At 46.2% G+C, this 23,578-nt stretch overlaps 1 protein-coding gene across 4 annotated transcripts in view; it reads left to right on the top strand.

Moving 5' to 3' along the window:
* The first annotated feature begins 504 nt into the window (after positions 1–504).
* Positions 505–23,578, top strand: part of DSTYK (dual serine/threonine and tyrosine protein kinase) — a 54,936-nt gene continuing 31,862 nt past the window's right edge. For all 4 annotated transcript variants that reach the window (XM_034667114.1, XM_034667115.1, XM_034667113.1 and 1 more), the window contains exons 1-2: positions 505–769; positions 18,044–18,432. In XM_034667114.1, coding sequence (XP_034523005.1) covers positions 505–769; positions 18,044–18,432 — 654 coding nt within the window. The remainder of the gene's footprint in view (positions 770–18,043; positions 18,433–23,578) is intronic.

Below are 23,578 nucleotides of genomic sequence, written 5' to 3'. Positions count from 1 at the left end.
TGTTTCCTTCCTTCTCTTTGCTACTGAAATGTTTTGCTCTGATTTCAGTAAGACACCCCACTTCTGCTGACGCTGGATTCCGCAGCCTCCTCTTTCTCGTTTCCATGCAGGGCGCGGGAACACGAGGAGAGAGAGGAGAGCGTGTGAGCAAAAGAACCGGTCAGGTTCAACGGGGAATCAGCCCCATCCACCGTTTCCAGGTTTCGGAGCCCGGCGGGCCCAGACTACAAGTCCCAGGAGACCTCGCAGAGGGACGGCGCGCTCCAGTGAGCCTTCCCTCACTCTCCCGAAGAGCGGAGACAAAGGTTCCGTTGGCGGCGCACTGCGGGTTGGTTTGTTTTCAACGGCGGTGACGGAGGTTGGAAGCCCTGCCGACTGCAGGCGGGGGCGTCGGAAGGCGGATTCCTCCTCCGCGAAGCACTGGGGTGGGGAGGGGGGCGGGGAGGAGGGAAGCGGGGCCAGCGGGCCGGGGACCGAGCCGCCCAGACAGAGCTGGCTGAGGAGATGGAGGGCGACGGGGTGCCATGGGGGAGCGAGCCCGTTTCGGGTCCCGGCCCGGGCGGCGGCGGAATGATCCGCGAGCTGTGCCGGGGCTTCGGCCGCTACCGCCGCTACCTGGGCCGGCTGAGGCAGAACCTGCGCGAGACCCAGAAGTTCTTCCGCGACATCAAATGCTCCCACAGCCACAATTGTCCCTCCTCTCCCACCGGCGGCGGCGGGGCCGAGCGCGGCCCTGCCGGTGACGTCGCCGAGCCCGGGCTGCAGGCGGGTAAGGAGGGCAGCGACGGCGGAGACGGGGCTGGAGGGACCAGCTGGAGGGCGGACCGCACCCGGTCCCTGCAAAACAAGCCGGGAAGGGGCGGCAAGTGGGAGAAGAGCGGCGTGGCTGGGCCGCCGGGCCTGGGCCGGCCGGATCTGTGAGGCCGTGGGCGGGCATCCCTCCGGGCGGGGGTGGGCGAGGGGCTCCCGGAGCGGGCTGCGGGGCAGCGGGCCGGCGGGCCTTGTGCAGGGGCCGGGTCTCCCGGGGAGCGGGGAGGGTCGCTCTGAGTGGGGGGTGGGCCGCTGTGATCGGAGACCCGCTTAGGGATGGAGGAGTGGACGGACGGAGGAAGAACGACAGGCAGGGTGCCCCGGGAGCCCGAGGAGGCTAGGGAACTGGGGTGGATTGTGTGTTGTGCGCGTGTGTGATTATGTGCAATGCTGTTGCACCAATCGTGAAGCAACTCTGACAAAGTAGGAATGTACTGAATGGGGCTGGGGTCGCTGAAGCAAGTATCTGTCTGATAGGTGCCAGGGAGTTGCCTGAGAGGTTGCTCGTGCTTATGGTGAAGAAGTGAGAGAGGGAAGGGATGGGGTTTTTTGTTGTTTTGGTGCTGAGACTTCTAGCCTTGATTCTCCCAGGGACGTGCTAGAGCCCCTAAAACACTTAAAATCGTGCAGGGGCTTTGATCTTTCCTAATTTCTCGCTTCCTCTTCAACTGCTAGTGGTGGGGAACCAGAGGGTTTGTTAAGTACTGCATCTAATTAGGAAATAGATTGGAAGGGAGAGGGGACTGGCAGGCATCCCATGTGGACAAGTACCCTGGGACCAACATAGCAAATAAATCAGTGGGTTTAAATTAGTGACTCTCCAACGTAAGTGCACGAAAACCAAATTAGCATTAAAAACGTCTCACACTCTACCCCACAGATAGAGTAGGTCTCATGGGTGGATCCTGAGAATCTAAACATGAAATGCGGCTGGGGATTCTGTTGCAAGTGGTCTACAAATACACTTCGGGAAGCACAAATTTAGATGCTGATAGCACCTTTGAACAGGAGGCCCAGCACGGAATGAATTGTTGAATTCTTCAGAGTTTGCGTGTTGGGTCCTGTATTTCCAGAGTCGCCTGCTTGAAATCCTAAATTTGTCTGAGACTCCAGAGATGGTGATCAAAGTAAGATAGTAAGGTTCTGATATGATCTTAAATGATACTATTCTATTTAGTTGGCCTGGATGTAATAAACATGGGAGGAAAGGCATGATAACTTTTCTGGAGTTGTGGTTTTGACATCAAATGCGCAGAGATTTGCTGTTCAGAAAATGGATCTTTCGAGGCTGTCATGGAACTGGCAAAAAAGGCTAATGTTTTCGGAGTTAATCCTCAGAATGTGTACTTCCACCCTCTCCCTTAGCAGTGCTATCCAGCGGCTTCCCTGCGCACAAGTTTTTCTCGCAGCTTACCTAAAAAGTCCTCTGTTGCTGTTACTTTTATAGCAACGATTTATTTTAGAATCACTACTGAAAAAAAAATCAGAGAGATAGTGGTTTTCAAGGCACCTTGACGTGCTGTTGTTTTTATTCTTTAAAAGCCAAGTTAAGAAAGACCGATGTACCCTTTGTATTTTGCCTCATTGGCTTTTCTGGTTGACTGCATCATGAACTGATCTTTGCGTATTGTATTTAACTAGTTCTCTTCACCCTCTGGAGTCTGTCCATCTGAACTAAAAACCAGGGTAGGGTGCAGATGACTGGACTGGGAACAGTTTGATTTTGTTCCATGAAATGCTTCCATTCCTTTCAGTGTGGAGAGTTTTGTCTTTGGAGGTGAAAATGAGCTGATATCAGGGAAAATTAGTGAGGTGGCACTTACTATGTATCTTTTGGGAATGCCATTTTTCCAGCTGTTTAGGTAACTGTGTTAGAAAGTAGAAACCACTCCTTAAAAGACAACTAGCTCTTGTTTTCTCCTTTTATAGGCCATCTGTGCAAGGTCAAGTTCACTCAGAGACTGTCTCACCTTTCTTTTGTGAATATTGGTTTTTGAATAGGAACTCGGAATATTAAGAGAAGGAATACTCAAAAAAATTTCTTTCTTTTCTTTTCTTTTCTTTTCCTTTCTTTTCTTTTCTCTTTCTTTTCTTTCGATTTTATGTATTTATTCCACAGAGAGAGATAGCACAAGCAGGAGGAGTGGCAGGCAGAGGGAGAGGGAGAAGCAGACTTCCCTCTGAGCAGGGAGCCCCATGTGGGGCTCAATCCCAGGGCCTTGTGGCCATGACCCAAGCCTAAGGCAGATGCCTAACTGAGCCACCCAAGCACCCCTCCCTTTATCTCTTTCACCCAGCCCCCCACCCACCTCCCCTCTGGCCACCACCAGTTCTGTTTGTCTCTTTTTTTTCTTCGCTCATTTCTTTTTTTTTTTTTTTAAAGATTTTATTTATTTATTCGACAGAGATAGAGACAGCCAGCGAGAGAGGGAACACAAGCAGGGGGAGTGGGAGAGGAAGAAGCAGGCTCATAGCAGAGGAGCCTGATGTGGGGCTCCATCCCATAACGCCGGGATCACGCCCTGACCCGAAGACAGACGCTTAACCGCTGTGCCACCCAGGCGCCCCCTTCTTCGCTCATTTCTTTTGTTTCTTTAGTTCCAGGTATGAGTGAAAGGAGCAGTCAGTTCCTAACCTGACAAACCTCTGGAAGGCTTTAATCATCATTTCAGAGTGGACGTGTGCTTCTAGGTTGGATGTGGTATAGTATTTGAGCAACTGAAGATCATCGATTAACTCCAGATTTTTATTATTTCACCTTTAACCACAAAGGAGATGGGAAGGACCCCAAAACAATGCTTTCTTCTTAATTTTGACAGTTTGTATTCATTGGAGGCAGTTTAGAGAGTATATAATGTACATGATGTTTTAGGAGCTAAAAAGTAGGTGGAATCGCACTCTAAGAGTAGCCTAGCCTGTACAAAGCAAACTGAATTACAAGTGAAATTTCTTTTTCTTTTTCTTTTCTTTCTTTCTTTTTTTTTTTTTTTTTAAAGATTTTATTTATTTCTTTGACAGAGCAAGCACAAGTAGGAGGAGCAGCAGGCAGAGGGAGAGGGAGAAACAGGCTCTCAGCAGGGAGCCTGATGTGGGGCTCCATCCAAGGACCCTGGGATCATGACCTGAGCCAAAGGCAGACGCTTAAGCCACCCAGGCGTCCCACAAGTGAAATTTCTTTAATTCCATTCCTCTTCTGCTGCCCAAATCATGGCCTTCTTTTCACCTGCCTCCAGGCAATGAGAACCCCTTTATCTGTTAATTTTCCTCTGTCAGAGGCTTCAGAAGTAATGAGATAAAGACTTTGAGAACTTCTTTGAAAAAAGGCAGAATGGAGTGTTACGAAGTACCAGAGGGAAAAGTATTTTTCTTGTTTTGTGATCCAAGAAGTTCTTAGCTGTTGTAACGTATCATAAACATATGAAGACATTGGAATGACTAAATGTGTCTAGTTGGATGCTCTCGTCTGTGCTGCATTCCTTTAGTCCTGTTTCCACTCCTTAGTAACTGGATGACCTTGGGCACATTACAGCTGTGCTGTGCCAGTTTCCTTGTCTGGAACCGGTGATTCTAACAGTAGTGCTTGCCCCTAGGGTTGCTGGGAGTTAATACCTGGTAATGCGTGTGTCTAGAATAGTGCCTGTTACCGCGCTGTGTAGGTATTATAGGTAGGTCATATTTTTCTATAGTTATTTAGTAAACATTTAAGTATCTGGTATAGGGGACAAAGAGTCAAATAAAGACATTGGCCTTGGCCTTAGGCTAGTGGGAATCAGTCTTTCCCTTCTATACTTTTCTCCTAAGAAAGAAAAAAGAATGATAATTATCATCGTTATGGTGCACCTATTAATCGTTTCTATAGGAGGAGGGATGAAAAGGACTGGGAAGACCTGATGTTGGTCCTCTAGAAAGGGACAGTCTGACTTCCACCATATACTTAGGCAGCACCTAAAGCAGAAAAATGCTAGAGAGCTAAGGTATGGCTAGATTATAGGCATTTTGTGGGAGTTACAATTCTTAGGTTTTTATAGCTTTTTGCCTTTGGTTAGCAAACAGCTTAGTTTCTCCAACATTCTTCGCCTTCTTTTTTTTTGCACCTAGTATAAACTGGTTGCCAGAATTTAAAAGAAGAGGAAAAGCACTAGTGCATTTATTTGAAATAGACCTTTTTCTTGGACTCCTTAGATGGAAGTTGGTATAGGTAAGTAAGTGGCAGAGTGACATCGGGGGAAGAGACAGAAAATTGGGGCGAGAGGAGATTGTTTACAGCCTGGTTTCATGGGGCTGCTTTCTTCCCCGGGGCTGCATGGTGGGAAGTCGGGTTGTGGGGTGAAACAGCCAGAGACTGGGACCGGTGTGCTTTCTAGTAGTTTGCCCCGATCTGTTTCGGCTCTTCGGTATAACTTTGGCAGGGATGGTGCTGTCATTGTGGTTCTTTCGTATGACTTTTATTACCCCAAGCATATCGAAAACTTTCGCTTTCTCTCAGTTTTCTTCCTGTATGGAAGCAATGGTAGTGGTTGAAAAGCAAGCACAAGCATTGGAATCAGACCTGGGTTTCCTGCTGGAGTTCAGGTTCTTACTCACTGTGTGACTTGGGCAAGTTGCTCCACCTCGTTGAGTCTTGGCTTCTTCCTACGTGAAATGGTAGTGGTATGAAATGCTCCATATCGTATGATTCCATCTGTGTGAAATGCCCAGAATAGGCAAATTCATAAAGATAGAAGGTATGTTAGTAATTGCCAGCAAACGAGAAGAGAGGAAAATGCGGAGTGACTGCTAATGGGTGTGGGATTTCTTTTTGGAGAATGAAAATGTTCTGGAGCTAGATGGTGGTGATGGGTGCACAGCTTTGTGAATATGCTAAAAAAGACTGAATTCTACACGTTAAAAGGGTGAATTGTATCTAAATACATACATACATACATACATAAAATGGGGGTGCTAATGTCTGTTTCCCGAAGTTGTTGTGACATTTAGAAATGATCTGCTTTAAAGCACTTAGCACAGGCATGGAGTTAGTGCTAAGTAGATGCGGCTCTTTGAGTGTGTGTATGCACGCAGCTGGTGAGCGCTGGATTAGGAGGTTGGAGCATGGTGGGTTGGGGGAAGAATAAGAGGAGCAGAAAGATAGAATGTGGGACAGAACAGTTTTGAGCTGGAGCCAGATTCAGCCCTGCGTCTCTAAACTCCCCAGTCCAGTTCTGCTTCTGTGACTTCCTCCTTGTTCTTTTCTGACCTGGCCATGAGAATATAAAATGCACCCTGGCAATGGAGAGATTTTGTTACAAATGAGTCATAGCCCAGCTGTGGAGCCATCATTGACTTCAGTGAGAGACTTTATCTGATTGAATTGAGTGTAACATGACACTACCTACTCGAACCTTATATTCCACTTTCTAGCCCCTGACATCTAGGGCACCCTGCCCCTCTTTGCTGATTTTGCTACCTTCTGTTCCCTGGGAGGGGCCTGGGAGGAAGCCCCCCCCAAACACAATGGCTCTTTGCACCTTTACCTCTACAGCCTCTCCCTAATCTTCCCTTCCAGGGATAATCTGTTCCCATGGCACAGGGCAGCCCACTGTGAAAAGGCTTGGATAGTTCTGCCTGCCTTTAAAAGAAAATACGTAATTACCTTTAAGATTTGCCATGTGTGTAGTTTAGCCTGAAATGGCATCACTGATTTCAGTACGTTTAGTTCTTCAGCCTTGGAAGTGGTTTTTAAGGAAAGCATGGATTTGAACAAAAACCCATCCTGGTTTTTAAATTTTGTTTTGCTCTGTCCACTTTCCCAGCAACTCCTTTTATTTCTCTATGCTTCTGTTCTCCATCTCACTTCCTGCATTAAATTTACTTCTCAAAAACAGCCTTTTGAGAAAACCTCAAGAAATATGTTGTCGAAGTAAAGGGGAATACAAATTTCACCTTGTACCTTTTGCTCAATTCCTGTAGGTTCTGGACATACAGAACATGCTTTTGTATATATGTTGTTTTATTTGTTTGCGTGATTGCTATGGATATATTTGTTTTATCCCGCTTACTAGATTGTGAACTCCTAAGGATAAAGACTGTGTTTTATTCATCTTTGTATCCCCTGCAATGCCTGCCATAGTGCTTTATACATAGTAGACAAGTACTTACCTGCTAAATTATTTCCATGGCTGGTAGATATTGGAATGATGTTTTTTCCACTTCAGAAGGACATTTCCTCCCCATAAAAGATAGGGATTTTTGTAGATTTGCCCACATTTTACTAGCTGGACCTCTAAAAAAGAACAATGATGCATTTGACAAATGACTGATTGGGCTGGGTTGCATTCTGTGCTGATTCCCAGATGATTTTCATGCTCCAAAGAATGAGTTGCATGGAATCCCAGTATGCCAGAGCATCACCCTGAAAAGGGAAGTAAGTCCTTAATATTCATTCACTCAACAAATCTTTATTAATGCCTGATTCAGTAGTGGGCCCAAGATACACAGTGGTGAACCACTGTCCTGCTAGCTGATGTTATTCCAAGTTGATGTTATGGAAAGAAGGATTAGTGTTTCGCCATGTTCCCTCTAGAGGATTTTTCTACAAATTGGTTACCTACTTAACCATTAGCTGTCTTTGAGGGCATCTCGGTTAAGGCATACGGGAAGTTGTGAGATTAAATGACGTTGACAGAAAGAGGAATTGAGATGCTTTACCAACTTTCTGACAGAGTCTAGGAACATTAGCCCCAATCTGTCTTTGATGGAGTAATTGTGATCGTCTTGTTTGTATGGCTCAGAAGCAGAATGCATTCACAAAGATTATTGTTCGAGCGGCTTTCATCTTCATATCTTTTCTCAGAGCTTACTCAGAGGGAAGCCAGCATGAAGAATATGAGATGTGTGGGTGCCTGTGGTTTTCTCCCTAACAGTGTTAAGACCTAAGGTGAGTTTGCTCCTTACTTCTTGTAGGAAAATAGTTCACCTCTACGGATGAAGGGTTCTGCTTCTTACACAGTGCAGGGAGCCTGGTGGTGTTATTCATAACAAGGGTATAGACAGTAAGTCCATATTGAAGATAAAGTTTTTCTTTCTTGACTCTCAAAGGTCTGCCTGTAGGATTCCCCTGTAGGATTTCCGGTCTAAGTCTAGGCCACCCCATGCTTGAAAATGGATTCAGTTCTTTGTCAAATGAGGCTCCTGGAATCTGACACCTTAGCGTCAAACAGATGGTAGAGCCATGGTGGAGCCCTGGTGGAGATACGTGCCTCTATTCAGAGCTATCCGCCAGCCTCTCTGAGAAAAGTCCTCTTAGAGAGGATACTCCTCCAAAGACCAAACCAAAACTCTCCGAAGGAAAGTTGGTCAGAGCATGGGGACTCCTTCCTTGTATGGCCTGTGAGCCCCTGGTTGAAGTGCCTGTCACATGCAGTGCCTTTTTCTGTCTTTTTTAGCGGGCAGCTTGAATGGTTTGGACGTATTCCCCAGCCTTGTGCCATGCGGCTGTGGGAACCTTTTGACCACAACTCACTTTGGAGTTGGACTTTGTAATGTGCTTCCGGTCCCTGGGGTGGTGTTCTCTGGGCAGAAAGATGGGAAGTAGGACTTGAGGATTGTTTTGCTTTTCACTTGTCTAATGAATAATGCCTCAAAACTATCCCGAAGAATGATGATAGGTTATGTACTCATAAAAGCCTTTGATTAAAAGCAAAACAAAACACACACACACACACACACACACACACACACAAAACTCACACTTTTTAAAAAAAATGTTTTTATCCCTTGTCTTTATTGAGATATTAAAAAACACAAGTCCAACTTTAGCTCCATCAGATTATGAAGTCTTATTTAGTGCCTTATTTATGCTGGACATATTTTATTGCCTAGTGTTTTTTACTCTTTCCAGTCGATGTAATGGGGAGAGAATTACGTTTCCCAAGATTTTTTTTTTTTTTTTAAATCAAGCCAAACTTTCCAGAGCAAAGACTAAGGCCCTGTCATAAATGCAGCGAGATTCAAGACTAATTTGAATAAGAGCCCACTCTTTATTTAAATTAGAGGGACAGTGTCTGAGCCCATATGGAGTGTATTTTTTAGGAACGTTGTGTACAACATACTATAGCCTTAACTTTGTAAAGATTTATTTATTTATTTATTTGAGAGAGAGAGAGAGAGAGAGAGAGAGAATCCTAAGCAGACTCCCTGCTGAGTGCGGAGGCAATGTGGGGCTCAGTCTCGGGACCCTGAGATCATGTTCTGAGCAGAAACCGAGTTGAAGGTTTAACCGATTGAGCCACTCAGATACCCCCCCACTTTTTAAAAAAAGACTTATTTATTTGAGAGAGAGAGAACCAGGGGGAGGGGCAGAGGGAGAGGAAGAGAGAGAAGTTCAAGCTGACTCCCCGCTGAGCGTGAAGCCCTATGGGGGGCTCGATCCCACACCGCTGAGATCATGACCTGAACTGACACCAAGAGCCAGACGCTCAACCAGCTGAGTCACCCAGAGGCCCCTAGCCTTAATATTATGGAGATATGTAGGTGCAAGGGAGAATACAGGGGGAAAATAGCCAGTAGGAGAGAAGTCGTCCTTACTCTTCGGGCATACAAGGCCCCCCTGGGGGAGCCTGTTTCAGTTTCTCCCGAGCGATTGGCCTGGTCTGCAACCTCTTACTCCATGGAGAGAAATGGAGAGAAATGTGCGGCCCCAGCTTGGAAGGGCGCTTTGTAGCTATGGGACATGAGAAGTGACATGGTAAGAAGAGGTGGAGAGGTGTTCCTGGCTGCTGAGTGATCAGAAGGGACTTCTGCAAGCGGCGCAAGGTCGTGCGGCTCCTCGTGGCTTCTCGTGCAATGCTCTGGGTGGTTATAGGGAACTTTTAGCACTGTTTGTACGTACTGCTTTACCTTGAGGTTCTTGGTTCTAAATCTGACCCTGAACTGCTTCCTTAAATGAGGGCCTTGAACTCCCCAGACTCTCAACCGCCCACAGGCCACTCTCACAGGAAGATGGAGGTGATGTGCAGGGCCAAAGTAGGGACAGTGAGGACACTGTTACTGTTGCAGTTCTGTTATGACTGTATCTGGTGTGTTTTTAACCTGCTGGGTTTTTTGTCAAGTAAAATTCTCTCTCCATCTCCTTTCCTGTGAGATCCAGAACTGGATATACTTTGCTAGGTATCCTTCTGGCTCATTAAAAAAAAAAAAAACAACTTTGATATCATTTCAAATTTATATAAATGTTGCCAGAACAGTACAAAGAGCTTCTCTACCCACCTCACACAGATTCCCTAGCTGTTAACATTTTATTGCTTTTGAACTTGCTGGTGTTCTCCAAATCTCTCTCTTCCTCTGTTACATCTAGTGCTTCTCTGAACCTTTTGAAAGCAAACTGTTGATAAGTGGTCTTCTCTTCTCTAAACACTCCAGTGTGCCGTTCTCCCCAGCAAGAACGTGCTTCTACTTACCAGCACACAACTCCCCAAGTCAGGGCACGAACAGTGACGCAGTGCCACCATCCAGTGCACGGACCCCACTCACGTTTTGCCAACTGTCCCAAGAATGGCTCTTTTTCTTTTTGATCCTGTCCAGCAGCACATGTGGCATTAGCTGTCTTGTGTCTTCAGACTCTCTGAATGCGGAACAGGTCCTTGGCCTTTCCTTGGCATTTAGATCTTGGATAGGTTTAAAGGACAGGCTTTATATTCTGTCGGATGACCCTCAGCCTGGATCTGTCTGTTGTTTCCTCATGACTAGGCTCAGTCCTGAGCTTTTAGCAAGACTAGGTGCAGAAACGATGGCACGTGCATCACATCTAGGGTACCTGATGCCAACCACCCCCATCCCTGGAGATGTTAAGCCTGACCACTGGTCGTATTGCTGTCCTCCTCTAGGTCTCTCCACCTTAAAGTCACCATTTTTTCCCTTTGCAGTTGATTAGTCTTTTGTGGGAGGTGATCTAAGATTTCACTGAGAATCCCGTTCCTGAAAACACCTCGTTCCTCCACTAGACCTCAGCACCCATTGAACAACTCCCACCTGGCTCGGTGGGGTTTCCATACCCTTCTGTACTTCTTAGCTGGTATTCCATGGTAAGGAAGAGTTTTCCTTTTCTACTTAGCAGTTTATTCAAATTTTTCAATGGATTTTTTCAATGAATTATAATCCATTACTATCATTTAAGAACATTTTTATGCCCAATTGCCCCTGATTTGGTCAGTGAGCCCCCCGCCCTTTGAGCTGGTTCCTGTGTCCTTTTGACCCATTCACATCATGGAGTCATTCTTAATGGTTACGCAGTGTAAGAGGCTACCTCCCAAGGAAGCTAAGCCCTTTGTGAAGCTTGGGGTTGGCTTCCTTGGTGGAACTGCTTCTGTCTCTACATCCCGTAGGCTACAGCTGTCTGCTGCCTTTCTGTTCCCTCTGCAGTGGACCAGCCTCAGCAGCAGTTTTGTCCAGAAGGGAACTTGTCAGCAGGCCACTGAGTGTGGGCTCTTCATTTCGGGCTCCCAAGGTGCATAAGCTTCCGGGGGGTGGGCGGGGTCCGGCCATCTCCCTCTTCCAGGTGCCAGTACAATCTATTTCTTAAAAACTCGTAGAGACCTTGGGGCGCCTGGTGGCACAGTGGTTGGGCGTCTGCCTTCGGCTCAGGGTGTGATCCCGGCGTTGTGGGATCGAGCCCCACATCAGGCTCCTCCGCTGTGAGCCTGCTTCTTCCTCTCCCACTCCCCCTGCTTGTGTTCCCTCTCTCGCTGGTTGTCTCTGTCTCTGTCAAATAAATAAATAAAAAATATTAAAAAAAAACAAAACTCGTAGAGACCTTAACATGGCCTCCAGGTAGGATAACTTCCTGACATTTCTGCCAGTTGGACTTTCCAGCTTTCAGCAAGAGCTTTGGCTACTTGAGAACATTTCAGTCTCTAATCTCCAAAACCATTCCGTTCCACCACAATGTACTCATACTCCTTGGTTTTGAGGATTCTGAAAGGCAGACTACCTGGGCGTCTGTTTTCCTTAAATTCTCCTGGGCTTCTAATGTGTCCCCTGTAATTCAGAATCCTTTAAATTGAGCTGGCGGTCAGAGTTTGTTTGGGAACGGTAAGTAAATGTTTCGTGGCAGAATTCTTTCAGCTTCTGGGATTTTTGTAGCTCAGTACAAAAATTTTCTATGGTAGTAAAAAAACCGTCTGGCATTCATTTCTCAACTTAGGAGTTTGTCCTTTTCTCTACTCTTGGCACATGTAGTTCGTAAGAAATAAAAATGTCTCGCTGCTTATTTATGGAAATGCATATTTGTGTCACTGATTACTTGAGCGAATTATTAAATCCTCCCATAAAATCCTGTGCCGTGTCACTCACTTTTAGAGAGGACTACAAGTTCACTGTTAAAAGCGAGATAAACAAACTGGACCCACTGGAGGGACGGCCTCGGGTGCTGGGAACAAAGCTTGCAGTAGTAACTGTTGGGACCTGAATTGACTCTGAAGCCCCGCCAACCGTGTGTGTTGTAATAGTACAAGAAGGCCGTGGTAGAATCCTATTCACCTCCGTTCACTTACTCCATATAGTGCCTTCCCTACCTTGGCCATGGACTGCACCTTACCCTGGCCTTCACTCACCTCTCCATGTGTATTAGTGATGGGCATGGAAAACAGGCAAGGAGTGTGCATTGACATAGATCCATTGCCATTATTCCAGAAACAATTTAAATAAAATATCCTAATGGGTCACTAGAGACATAAAAAGGTCATTAACATTTCTTCCCTCCAATTCTTCCTTTTTATAATAGTTTTAACCTCAAATGCAAAGGATAATACAAACTGATAAGAGGAGCATGAAACATTTCTCTGAAAATTTATTTTTGTTTTATCTTTTTAAAGATTTATTTATTATTTTAGAGCATGCACGTGGGCGTGGGGGGAGTGGCAGAGGGAGAGGGAGAGAGAGAATCTCAAGCAGACGCTGTGCTGAGCATGGTGTCCAACGTGGGTCTTGATCCCACGACCCTGAGATCATGACCTGAGCCAAAATCAAGAGTTGGATGCTCAACCGATTGAGCCACCCAGTCCCCCCCCACCTTTTCTTTTAGAAGGGGTCTCTGGAGATCTTAGGCAGAATAACAACTTTCTTTAAAAATGTGTACCAGCTATTGGTACTACTGTGTTTTTTTCCCCCAGGCTTGCTTTATTCCTCATGATTTTGAGAGAGTTTTTAGCAGAGTTTTCATAGAGACTCTGTCAGTCTGCTTTAAATTGGGTTCCTGGGGCGTGGAGCCCACCTGAGGATTCTTTCTGTCCCCCTCCCTCTGCTCTCTCTCTCTCAAATAAATAAATCTTAAAAAAAATAAATAAATTGGGGTCCCGCAATCACCAAATTGTGTTTGGCTCCAATTGGGAAAAATGTGGTAGTAGGTGCAGAGAGGAAAAATTTCTCCTCTGTCCTTCTGGAGTCTCCAGCCAGGCCTGGGAATTAAACTGATGTAGGCAGATACACAAGAGAAAAGCGTACACATTTTATTACGCTTTACATGTACATGGAGTCCCCACAAAAGATGAAGGCCCAAAGAAGCAGAACTAGACATTTATATACTGAATTGGACAAAGAGAAGTAAGTTATGAAAATGTGACAAGACACAAGGGCTTGGGCTAGGGCAGTCAGTGGTGGAAAAGTAACTAGGAAGATAAGGGTTAGTGTAACAAGGCTTATTTGTACTGATTTTTCTTGGCCTCGACTCCAGGTTTGTGGTGATAAGAATGTGGCTTTACTTCTGGTATAGGGAGTTCATCATCCAGATGGGGGTTTTATCTCCAGCTTTCAGGAAGAAAAGGGGAGGTCAGAACGCCCTTCTTATAGTGCTGTGTGTCAAGTCCCTTCAGCTCAAAATATCCTTTGGGATGCCATATTCTGTGGCTCTTCACGGGCCCTGTTTACCACCGGGTATTGAGCTGGCCCCCTGAGACCTGGGTCCAGCTCCTGCACTGTCCTGTGCTCCATCTTTAATCTGCTTAGATAAATGGAGAAACATGGGCTCTGTTTTACTTTTCAGGCTGCTGGCTCCTCATCTGTATATGGGGATAATAATAGTCCTTGTCTGGTAGAATTGCGAGCATTAAATGAGATGAGGCAAATAAAGAGATGTACTTTGAAAGGGCTTCGTAAACATAACTGTGGGGAGGAAAATAATTTTTTCTTTGCCCTTCTAGGTTCTTGGCCAAGACACCTCTGTGATAAAAAGACACAGTAACGGGAGAGAAACAAGTTTAATAACGTGTATACCTCCTTTATGCCTGTTTTTCCTAAAGGAAAAACTCTCCAGAAAGGCCCATGCCACCACCTTAAACATCATCTCCAGCTAAAGACAAAGATGTTTGGGGGGTAGGGAGTCAGTTATGGGAGGTTACCAGGAGGAGCACTGTGAACAAGGGTAAACGTTACGCATTAAGATAAGGGTTTCTAGAGATTTAGACTCATCTTTCTCTTCCTGGTACAGAGAGGGAGACGCCCTTGCAAATGGAGATTTCCCTTGTACTGCTGGAAGTGTAAATGTTACAAGCATAACTTGTGCTCAGTTTTCAGAGCTTCACCTGTGTCTGTTGTTTATTTAAAAATAACCAGCTCAAAATAGCATGCCAAAGAGACATATTTTGGGGTGGTATATTTTGCTCCCCTTTGTGATGGAAAACAAATAAAATGGGTTGCTACCGTAAATGCTTTTCTCCTCCCCCTTCTGGCTGGAAACCTTTGTTTAGAAGTAACCCTAATCAAGATGATCTGTATTTAAGGAGCACCAAGAAAAGAAAAAAAAGCCTTGGCTTGCACTTAAGACAGTTCGAGTTGCATTTTCCTGCAGCTAGTGTTGGCAGGGTTTGTGCGCTCCAGCTGAGAGGCCCTGCTGGTCCCTTCTGGCAGCCCCAGATGCAGACGCTGTTATATTAATTACAAAAGAAAACCCGATTAACTCGGAAGTCCTTAAACTGTCAGTGAGGCAGCTGGTCCAGATTTGAAGCCAGTTTTCTTCCTCCCTCCTACTGTCAGGCCACAGTTTGGAAGCTCTTCTTTAGAGAGCGGCTGAAACTGCCCTTTCTGTAGGTCCTCGGACCCCCTGGCTAGTTCAGTCAACTTTCTGATCTGCTGTTACAGTAGTCCAGGGAGAGCTTGCATGATTAAATTCGCAGATAATTTAAGATAAAAACAACCAGCCTAACCACCCATCCCCCTCAATGGTGTGTCTTGCACCAGTTAAAACCTGATGGCGTCCTGGAATTTTAGAACTGGAAAGATGTTAACGATGATGTCATGCACTTTCCTGAGTTCACAGATGAGAAATCCAAGGCTGAGAAAAACTCAAGTGAATTGCCAAAGTCACAGAGCTAGTGAGCAGTGGAGCCTGGGGTTCACTATCTCTGCCTTCCTCCCTCTGCTTGTCCTCTTACTTGCTGCAACTCTTCCCTCCCTGGACCCTTTGTCTGGGAGAGGCGGGGAGGGGACCCATCTAGCGTTGACTTGGTTTCTGTCCTGTCCGTGTCCTTGTTCGAATCTGGTGGACCTATGTGAATAGTGACGTATTGAAAAACAGATGGCGATCCCCATATTGAAGATTTTCTTCAGTCCACTAGCTGCCTGGAGAACCCCAGCGGGAGAGTGCATGGAAACAAAAATTAGAACTGGGCTCAGCACCAGCCCCCTCTCATTGCACGGGTCTATGGTGGTTTGAGCCTCACTGGTTTATTTGTAGTGGCTGTTTTTGTCACTACAGAGATGGAGGGGAGGGTGATCATTTGGGTCAGATGATTAATGGGGTGTGCCTGCTGTGGTTTTGGCTGATGCAGGATGTTTTACTGGCTTTCCTATAGTTGACACTTTGTCTTAGAGGTTGTGTGATCTCGCCCTCTGGTCCTGAAAAATGATGAGTTGGTTTTAGTTCTCCGTTATCCACTTTCCACGCTTATTTAGGTGTTTTTTTTTTTTTATTTTTTATTATGTGTCAACTTTTGTTGTAGGAGTTATGAAGATCGCCAGTACGGGCTTACACCTGGACGCCTCTCTGAGCATCTGAGCAGCACTGGGAAAGGAGGAGGGGATAGGAAGTATGGCCGTGAGTGAGTCTAGCTGGTGAATCTATCCCTTCTCACAGCTCAGGCTGACACCATTGTAGTTAAATTCTGCAAGGTGAAGGGGGAGGTCCTGCTCTGTTGTCCACATCCACTCTCTGCGTTGGGATGAAGGTTTTTAGGAATGGTGGTTGCCCCTAGACTTTCCTGAGTAGTTAGTGGAACTACTAACAGCTTTGTGTAGATAATTCTGCACAGTAAATGGATTCTTACACAGAGCAAACAAGTGCATGACTTGAGTGCTTGCTAAATGTCAGTCACCGTGTTAGGTGTTAAGGATACAGAGAGAAATCTGATGGTCCTTCCTGCCTTTTATCATTATAAGCAGATAACCAGAATAAACTGTGATAAGTGTTGTTGAGTTGTGAATGAGATAGGAAGGGACTCAGGACTAGCCCTTTGCTCCTTGCTCAGTGGACATACAAGCAATTGGCTACGTCCCCTTCTTTTATTTATTATTTTCAGGATTTTATTTTGAAGTAATCTCTACACTCAATGTGGGGTTTGAACTCATAACCCTGAGATCAGGCGTTGCCTGCTGTACCAACTGAGCCAGCCAGGCGCCCCTGTCCCCTTGCTTTTAGATTGCAGGTCAGAGATTAGACCAGTGGTATGGCGTGTGATGCTTGGGCTTGGTAAATGCCTTGCACACAGTTAGGCACTCTGTTACCACTCCTTGCTTTTTCAGAGGAACCCATCTCTTTCCCGGGAGAGTCGGTTTCCTTGCCTCGGTGTCCCGATGTAGACATGCAGGCCAGGTGATGGGCTCACAGACAGACATGAAAGGAAGGGCTTAATGAAACACACGGAGGGGTTTGGGTGAAGGCAAAGCCTTCTTGAAACCTTTTGGTGGTGCCGTTTGTGGAAGGGAAGGGGGTTTGAGGGTTTGTAGCAGGATAGAGACAGGCTGAAGCAGGAGGGCCTCTTAAGTCAGACCTCCCGTACACGCACGAAGTGAACAGCTTACGAATAGCTTAACAGCTCGTGGTGAAGTGACTAGAGTGAGTAGTTTTCAGTTGGTGCCGTGCAAAATTTCAGTAAAGAGGTATTTGGCCCAGAGATCAGCCTTCTTCCGGCCTAAGAACCCCGTGTCTGTGTCTTTCTGAACAAACGCAGGGGTTGCCTGAGTCATGGGGACCGAGCAGGTCAGAAATGATGGCATTCAGAATCTGGGAGGTTCAGGTCAATGGATTTCTGGTTCCTTTTCCCAGACAGAGGTTTCTCCTCCTTCAGGAAGCTTTTTGTTCTCTCTTAAATGCTACTGGATGGTGTGTGGAAGCTCGCTATGTACATGAGCGTGGTTGTCCTGAGTGGATGTTTCCGAGGTAGATCACGCTCCTCCTAGATTTACCCGGATTTTGTCCTAATGGAGTTCTTCCCTTTGTCTTACTCAACGCCTTGTCCTCCGTAAACCGAAGGAATGTGACTTGATCAGGAGTTACTGATCTTCACCGAGCACCCAAAGTTACAGGAGAATGGACGTGGCAGCTGGGGTGCTGTCAGCAGCTCTCAGACGAACTGGAAAAGATTCTAGAACTAAGGCAAACTTGAATAACATTTTATTTTGATGTATGCATATGTAAAGATTAGCTCTCTCACACACACAGAAAAGATTAGCTCACACATTTAGTTATAGAAGATGTCACAAATCAGGAAGGTAATAAGCTAAAACTGCAAATAGCAGAGATGTTTCAGAGGGCCTTCTGTGTTCAAGTACTAGGTCTTCTGTCACGAAGGTGTTCGTTTTGACATCTTCAGGTACAGTTTCTCCTTGGATTCCCGTCCTAGTTCATGTAGTCTTCTCTGGATCTGCCAGTGTAGGGATCTCGAGATTGTGATCAAGTCCTTGTGTACTCCTTGGCCTGGCCCTGCACCGCGTGAACAAGGAGCGGGGAGGGATCAGGTCACTGCCCCTTTCTAGATGGAGACATCTGCTCTGGGGACAAGCCAGGGAGGGGACTCCTTTCGATATTTGAGGAGCCTTTTCCAGCTGGGATGTTTTCCTGGTGTCTCGTCCAACCAAGGGCTTCCTAGAAATTGCTTCCCTAGGACCCTGCCATCCTGACTGGGTCTCTGCGGGAGTCTCTGTCTACCCCTCCTCACTGTCTCTCTCTACTCCTTTCTCCTTCTCCACCCTCCCCTTCCCTAACCAGGCCAGCTGAGCTGCATTGCCTTCCCACCTAAGGAAGAGAAGTACCTCCAGCAGATTGTGGACTGCCTTCCCTGCATCCTGATCCTCGGCCAGGATTGTAATGTCAAGTGCCAGCTGTTGAACCTGCTGCTGGGGGTGCAGGTGCTTCCCACCGCCAGGCTGGGCGGCGAGGAGAACTGTAAGCTTCGGCGCCTCCGCTTCACCTATGGGACTCAGACTCGGGTCAGCCTGGCGCTCCCCGGCCAGTATGAACTCGTGCACACGCTGGTTGCTCACCAGGGCAACTGGGAGACCATCCCTGAGGAGGACCTGGAGGTCCAAGAGGGCGGCAAGGACGCCGCCCCTGTTTTAGCCGAACTGGAGGTGACGATGCACCACGCTCTCTTACAGGTACCTGCCTCATACTTACACAACAGTTGCACATGTATAGCAGCTGTTCCTGTATTTGAGCTTTCTCACAGCGATTTGGCAGCACGCTGCCTGGGCTCTGAGCATCCGCTGATAGAGCACATAACCTAGGAAGTTGAAAAACAGACAAGGCCCTAGCAGCGCCAGCACCCATCCCGGCGTCTGCTACCACAGCAGGACCCGGAGCAATTCGCTTATCTCCTTGCCCCGTTATCTCCCTTTCTACAATAGAAGGAATGTGCTGCTTGCATCTCGACAGGCTTTTACAGAGTAATTATGATCGGGACCAGAAATCCTTTTTCATTTCTCAGCAAGAAGGCATTGCTAGAATTGTCTCCAGCCATCCCTTTCTAAAAGGAATGATAAAATGTTGGATTATGAATGCCCTTACTCGAGTTGAGATGGAGAAAAGAATTTTGTGAGTTTTTCGTTAGACCTAGCTATTATTTACCAAGTGGGACAGATCGTGTCTCCTACTTTCTAAGGAACTGGAGAACCTGAGGGCAGGTCTGGCTCAGTGTAAGGAGATATGGAGATCGTGTCATCTTGAAAGATATCTTCTTGGCTCCTCTCTTGGAAGTAAACTCCCAAGAGAGAGCACAGCTTGCATGGCTTCCAAGAGATATGGACTATCTGGTATTCCTATCCCCACTTAGGAAGGACTCCACTCTTGTGCTAGGCTTCCTGTCCTGCTCTATAGCTGGGACTGGGCTATGTGATTATACCGAGTGGGGATCAGCAAAGAATGTGACTGTGTCAGGGGTCAGGAGTGGGTAGATGAAAAGAATGCAGACCTGCTCAGAACAGAGTCCCATCGCCTTGATTAGCTGTGCCAGGCAGGAAGGGCTAGTTTAGCAGGACTAGGAAGGTTTGTTTGTTTCTTATAACCTCTGCATCTACCCCTGTTCTAAAAGGCCTGATCTCCCAGTCAATGAATGAGTCCTTTGGTTGTGGCCATGGCCTTTGACACTTTAGAAGTAGAAACTGTCATCTCATTTCCTTCCAGAGACCAGATTTCTTTTATCTTGATAAAGGCTTGAGGGGCTCTGTACACAAGCCAGCATTTTCTCTGAGCAGAGTTTCAGCAGTGGTTTTCCTCCGTTTCCAGACCTGAGAGCTCACACTGCTCAGGTCCAGGATGCGGAGAGAGTTCTCGCGTAACGCCGACAGCAGCTCTGACAGTAGTCCTTGTTTATTAACTGAGGCTGCTTGGTTGACCCATGAACTTCTGCCCAGCTCATAAGTATTTGAGCCACGCACAGTCTCTCTCTGGTATACTAGCCCGATCTGGTTCCTTCAGGTTCCAGGGGTTCAGTGGCTTTCAGTCTTTTCTAGAATTTCATTCACTGGGGTCACCTGGCCGGCTCAGTTGGTAGAGCACGCTCCTCTTGATTTTGGAGTTGTGACTTTGAGCCCCACATTGGGTGTAGAGATTAATTAAATTTATATAAATATATATATATATAAAATATATATGTAAAGAATTTCGTTCACTGTAAGAAATAACATTTTGTATCAGGACCTAGTACATATATACACGTATACCTTTTAAGATTTTATTTATTTATTAGAGAGAGGGAGTGCAGGAGCAGGGGGAGGAGCAGAGGGAGAAACAGGCTCTCAGTGAGCAGTGAGCCCGATGTGGGGCTCGATCCCAGGACCCTGGGATCATGACCTGGGCCGAAGGAAGACGCTTAACCACCCGAGCCACCCAGGTGCCCCTATACACATATACATTAAGGTAACATTTCATGAAACAATACTTTTACTTTTTGTAAAACACACTATTGTCTTTTCTATTTGATTTCATTTTCTTGAAACTTATGGTAACAACTCACTAAATTGCTGCCGTGAGCTGCTACATTCTGGCCTGTAGCTTAAAAAAACACTGTTAAATAGCTGGTCTGACTACTATTGGTCCGGTGGTGATTCTTCCTGTTCTTGCCTTTTAAAAACAATCTTGGACTGTGAACAAAGCCACGTGCAGGAGAGGCGCGTGACTGGATTGATTTCTCTGAGTCCCTTCATTTTATTGGCTTTAATTTTTAATGCTCATTTACTTTTGTTCCATGAATTGAGGCAGCTGGAACAAGTGCCAGGCAGGAAAGTGAGAGCGCTCCCCGGGCGCACGTCTGCGCGCACTGCTCGCCGGGGAGAGCCCGCCTGGCCTGCTCCTCACGTGCGCTGAGCGCTCCTCCGAGGTAACAGTTGAGGAGGCTACTTGGTTGGGAAGTCGAGGCAATAAATCATTAGCTTTCTCTCTGCACAGCTGAAACATGTATTTTCCTTCCTGAGGAATATTCTCTTGTATTGAAGAATTCTCTAGCCTCTTGCGTTCTGTTTCATGTGGTTTGTGAGGCTTCCTTAGCCAGTGTTTCTCCGGATCTGCTTTATTCTCCAGTAGTTTTGATGTAGAAATAGCAACGGACCCCAACGGTTCTAAGTGTGGAACCCTTTGATGCCATGCCTCAGGGAGGCCTTAGTCTCCTCTGTGGAGCTCAGGCCCTGCTCTTCCACCACAGTCAGGCTCCTGTCTTCATTGCGCTTGTGGGCCTCAGTGCCGGGAGCTCACTGCCGGGGGCGCTTCCCAGCTACCTTGAAGATTTCTGTGCCAGTGAAAAAGACCTTTTTGTTTAGCTGCAGTTATATTTAGGACCAGTGAGTTAGCTGTAAACAGCCCTTCCATTTGGTTTGCAAAGGGGGTGGTAAAGAAAGGAAAACATGGCTCAAGGAAACCAAGACTGAATTAGGGGAAATGAGATGTTCATTTTCAGCTGTCAGCTTATCAAAGCAGAGTTTCCCCTACCTTCTTACACAATGGTCATTCTTCTAGTACGTACTTTAAAGTCCTCATAAATTAGCCAGTTTCAGTGTGTTCCAGAATAGGCTGACCCACGTGGACCCACAGTGCTTGGTATTCCCAGCTTTTTAGCTCTGGGTCCCCTGAGATTCTCAGTTCATAATTCAACAGCAGAGGAACGCCGTGAAGCTGTTTGTTTCCATAACCTCCTTTTGTGTTAAAACATAGTCATTTTCCAATTGGCAACACATTTCAATATTCACCGTGCTCCCTAGGTCTGTCTCCACGCACATGCTTTCCCTTCTCCACCCTCACCCCCTGTCTGGCACGTAGACCACCACCTCCTCTTACGAGTCCAGTGGAACATGGGTGTCCCCTTATGGAGTTGCCTCAGTCTGATATGTGGGGAGGGGTGTGTGTGTGTTTATTTTTCCTGTGACCACCTATAAGAAAAGGAGTAGCAAGGAGCCGAGAGGATTAAACTCTGGCAGTCTGAGGTGGGACTCCTGCTGCATGGCCATGGTGTCTCACTCGTGGTGGCACTGACAGAGCTGTCAGTCCTTCTGCCAGCCTCTTTACCTCCACCCTTTGGACAAACGTGCGCGTCACCTGGCGGCCAGACTGCCATACGTGAACACGCTTGTTGGCTCAGGATGGTGTTTGCTGGGGTGTCTTTCAGGGAACTGAGGTTGACCATAATATTTTCAGGAAAGGTCTGCTGACTTGCAAATAAACTTTATTTTTAACTCTAACCAGTTGGAGTAGTAAAGTTTTCTCTTTATAGCCCTCAGTCTCAGGCAATAGCTAACAATGGAAATAATCTATTTTTAATGTATACAGACCTTGGTATTCTTAATTTCTCAGCAGTTAATATTTTCACAACCCAAAATCATTAAAGGATTTTACTTAAAAATGACAAAAGTTTATGCAAAATTTTAACCCCCAAATTTACCAAACACTATTTGTTGCTAGAAAATGAGCTTTTCTCAATTTTTGTCTAGTTTTTGGCATTTATGGTGGTGCCTTATAAAACTAAATCTGTTGTGTGTTGTTCACCTTTAGTTAGATACTGTATCTTATCTTGAATGTCTCTAGATTGCAAGATAACACTTGGTTGGTAATGAAACGGAAAGAGGCTGGGTGAAGGTCCCCTGGGCAAGAAGATAACGTTTAGGGGGAGATAGTATATGGAATTGGGTCAAAAATGGACATGCCAAGGAAAAAGACCCAAAGTTGGGGTAACATGTACAAGATGAAGAATGGCACTCTGGAGATAGAATTACAGTCAAGAAACCATGATTTTATGGGGCAAAGAAAAAGGAGAGCTAGAGTGTTATGTTAAAAAAGGGTATCGGAAGTTCAGGCAAATGCGAAAATATAAATTCCCTCTAGGGAGCGAGCCTGGACCCTTCATATTTAATATCTCTCTTGCCTCTCCGCTAACACACTGACAGACGCAGTGGAACGTAAGCATCCTGCATATCTGTGTGTGCTGCACTTGGCCCAGAAACCAGCAAAGACGTAGTGCAGGTGAATTTACCTGTTTGATGTGGGTGGTATAGAGGCAAGTTTTTGTTTTGTTTTTTTTTTTTAATCCCTGTGCTCACTAAAATAAAAGTAAAAAGAACGTCTTGGATTTGAGGCTGTTTTCTCCGTTCATCACCAGTGATTCATTTGTGGCCTTCCAAGGTTAGCTCTTGGGGAGAAAATCTGGCAGAGATTATAGTCTTAATCTTCTTTTTTCTTTTCTCTAGGATCCATCTGCCTCTCTCTTTTTTAAAAGATTTTATTTATTTGAGATTGAGCGAGCAAGAGAGAAAGAGCATGAGCAGGTGAGGGAGAGGCAGAAGGAGAGGGAGAAGCAGGCTTTCCACGGAGCAGGGAGCCTGACATAAGGCTTAATCCCAGGACCCTGGGATCATGACCTGAGCTGAAGACAGACGCTCAACCGACTGAGCCACCCAGCTCTTTCTTACACCCAGAGGCTTCCCTTTTTTCTCTGTGTCAGAGATCTGTGTGTGTTTCACCTTGAGTTGAGGATGGTGGGGGTAGGGAATTCAGAGACTCAGGGGTTGAAAGTACTGTCACCAGGCAGAAACACTGGTGTTGGGGCTATTAAAAGTGTTCTTGTTTTGACTTCTCTCATAGTATCTCAGCCAAGCCCTGCAAGTTTGTTTCATGGCAGAGCCTTTCCTTCGTAGGACAGACTTTTTACCCTGGAACACTAGAATTGTCAGGATCCCTAAAGTCATCTTGTCCATCCTTTATTCTTCTTTCAGAACTTGCCCAACATCACCCCAGATGGTTTCTGACCCACAGTGGGCCTTC

Source organism: Ailuropoda melanoleuca, chromosome 8, assembly GCF_002007445.2.
Source record: "Ailuropoda melanoleuca isolate Jingjing chromosome 8, ASM200744v2, whole genome shotgun sequence".
Lineage (NCBI taxonomy): Eukaryota > Metazoa > Chordata > Mammalia > Carnivora > Ursidae > Ailuropoda > Ailuropoda melanoleuca.
This window is presented reverse-complemented; position numbering and strand designations above follow the sequence as displayed.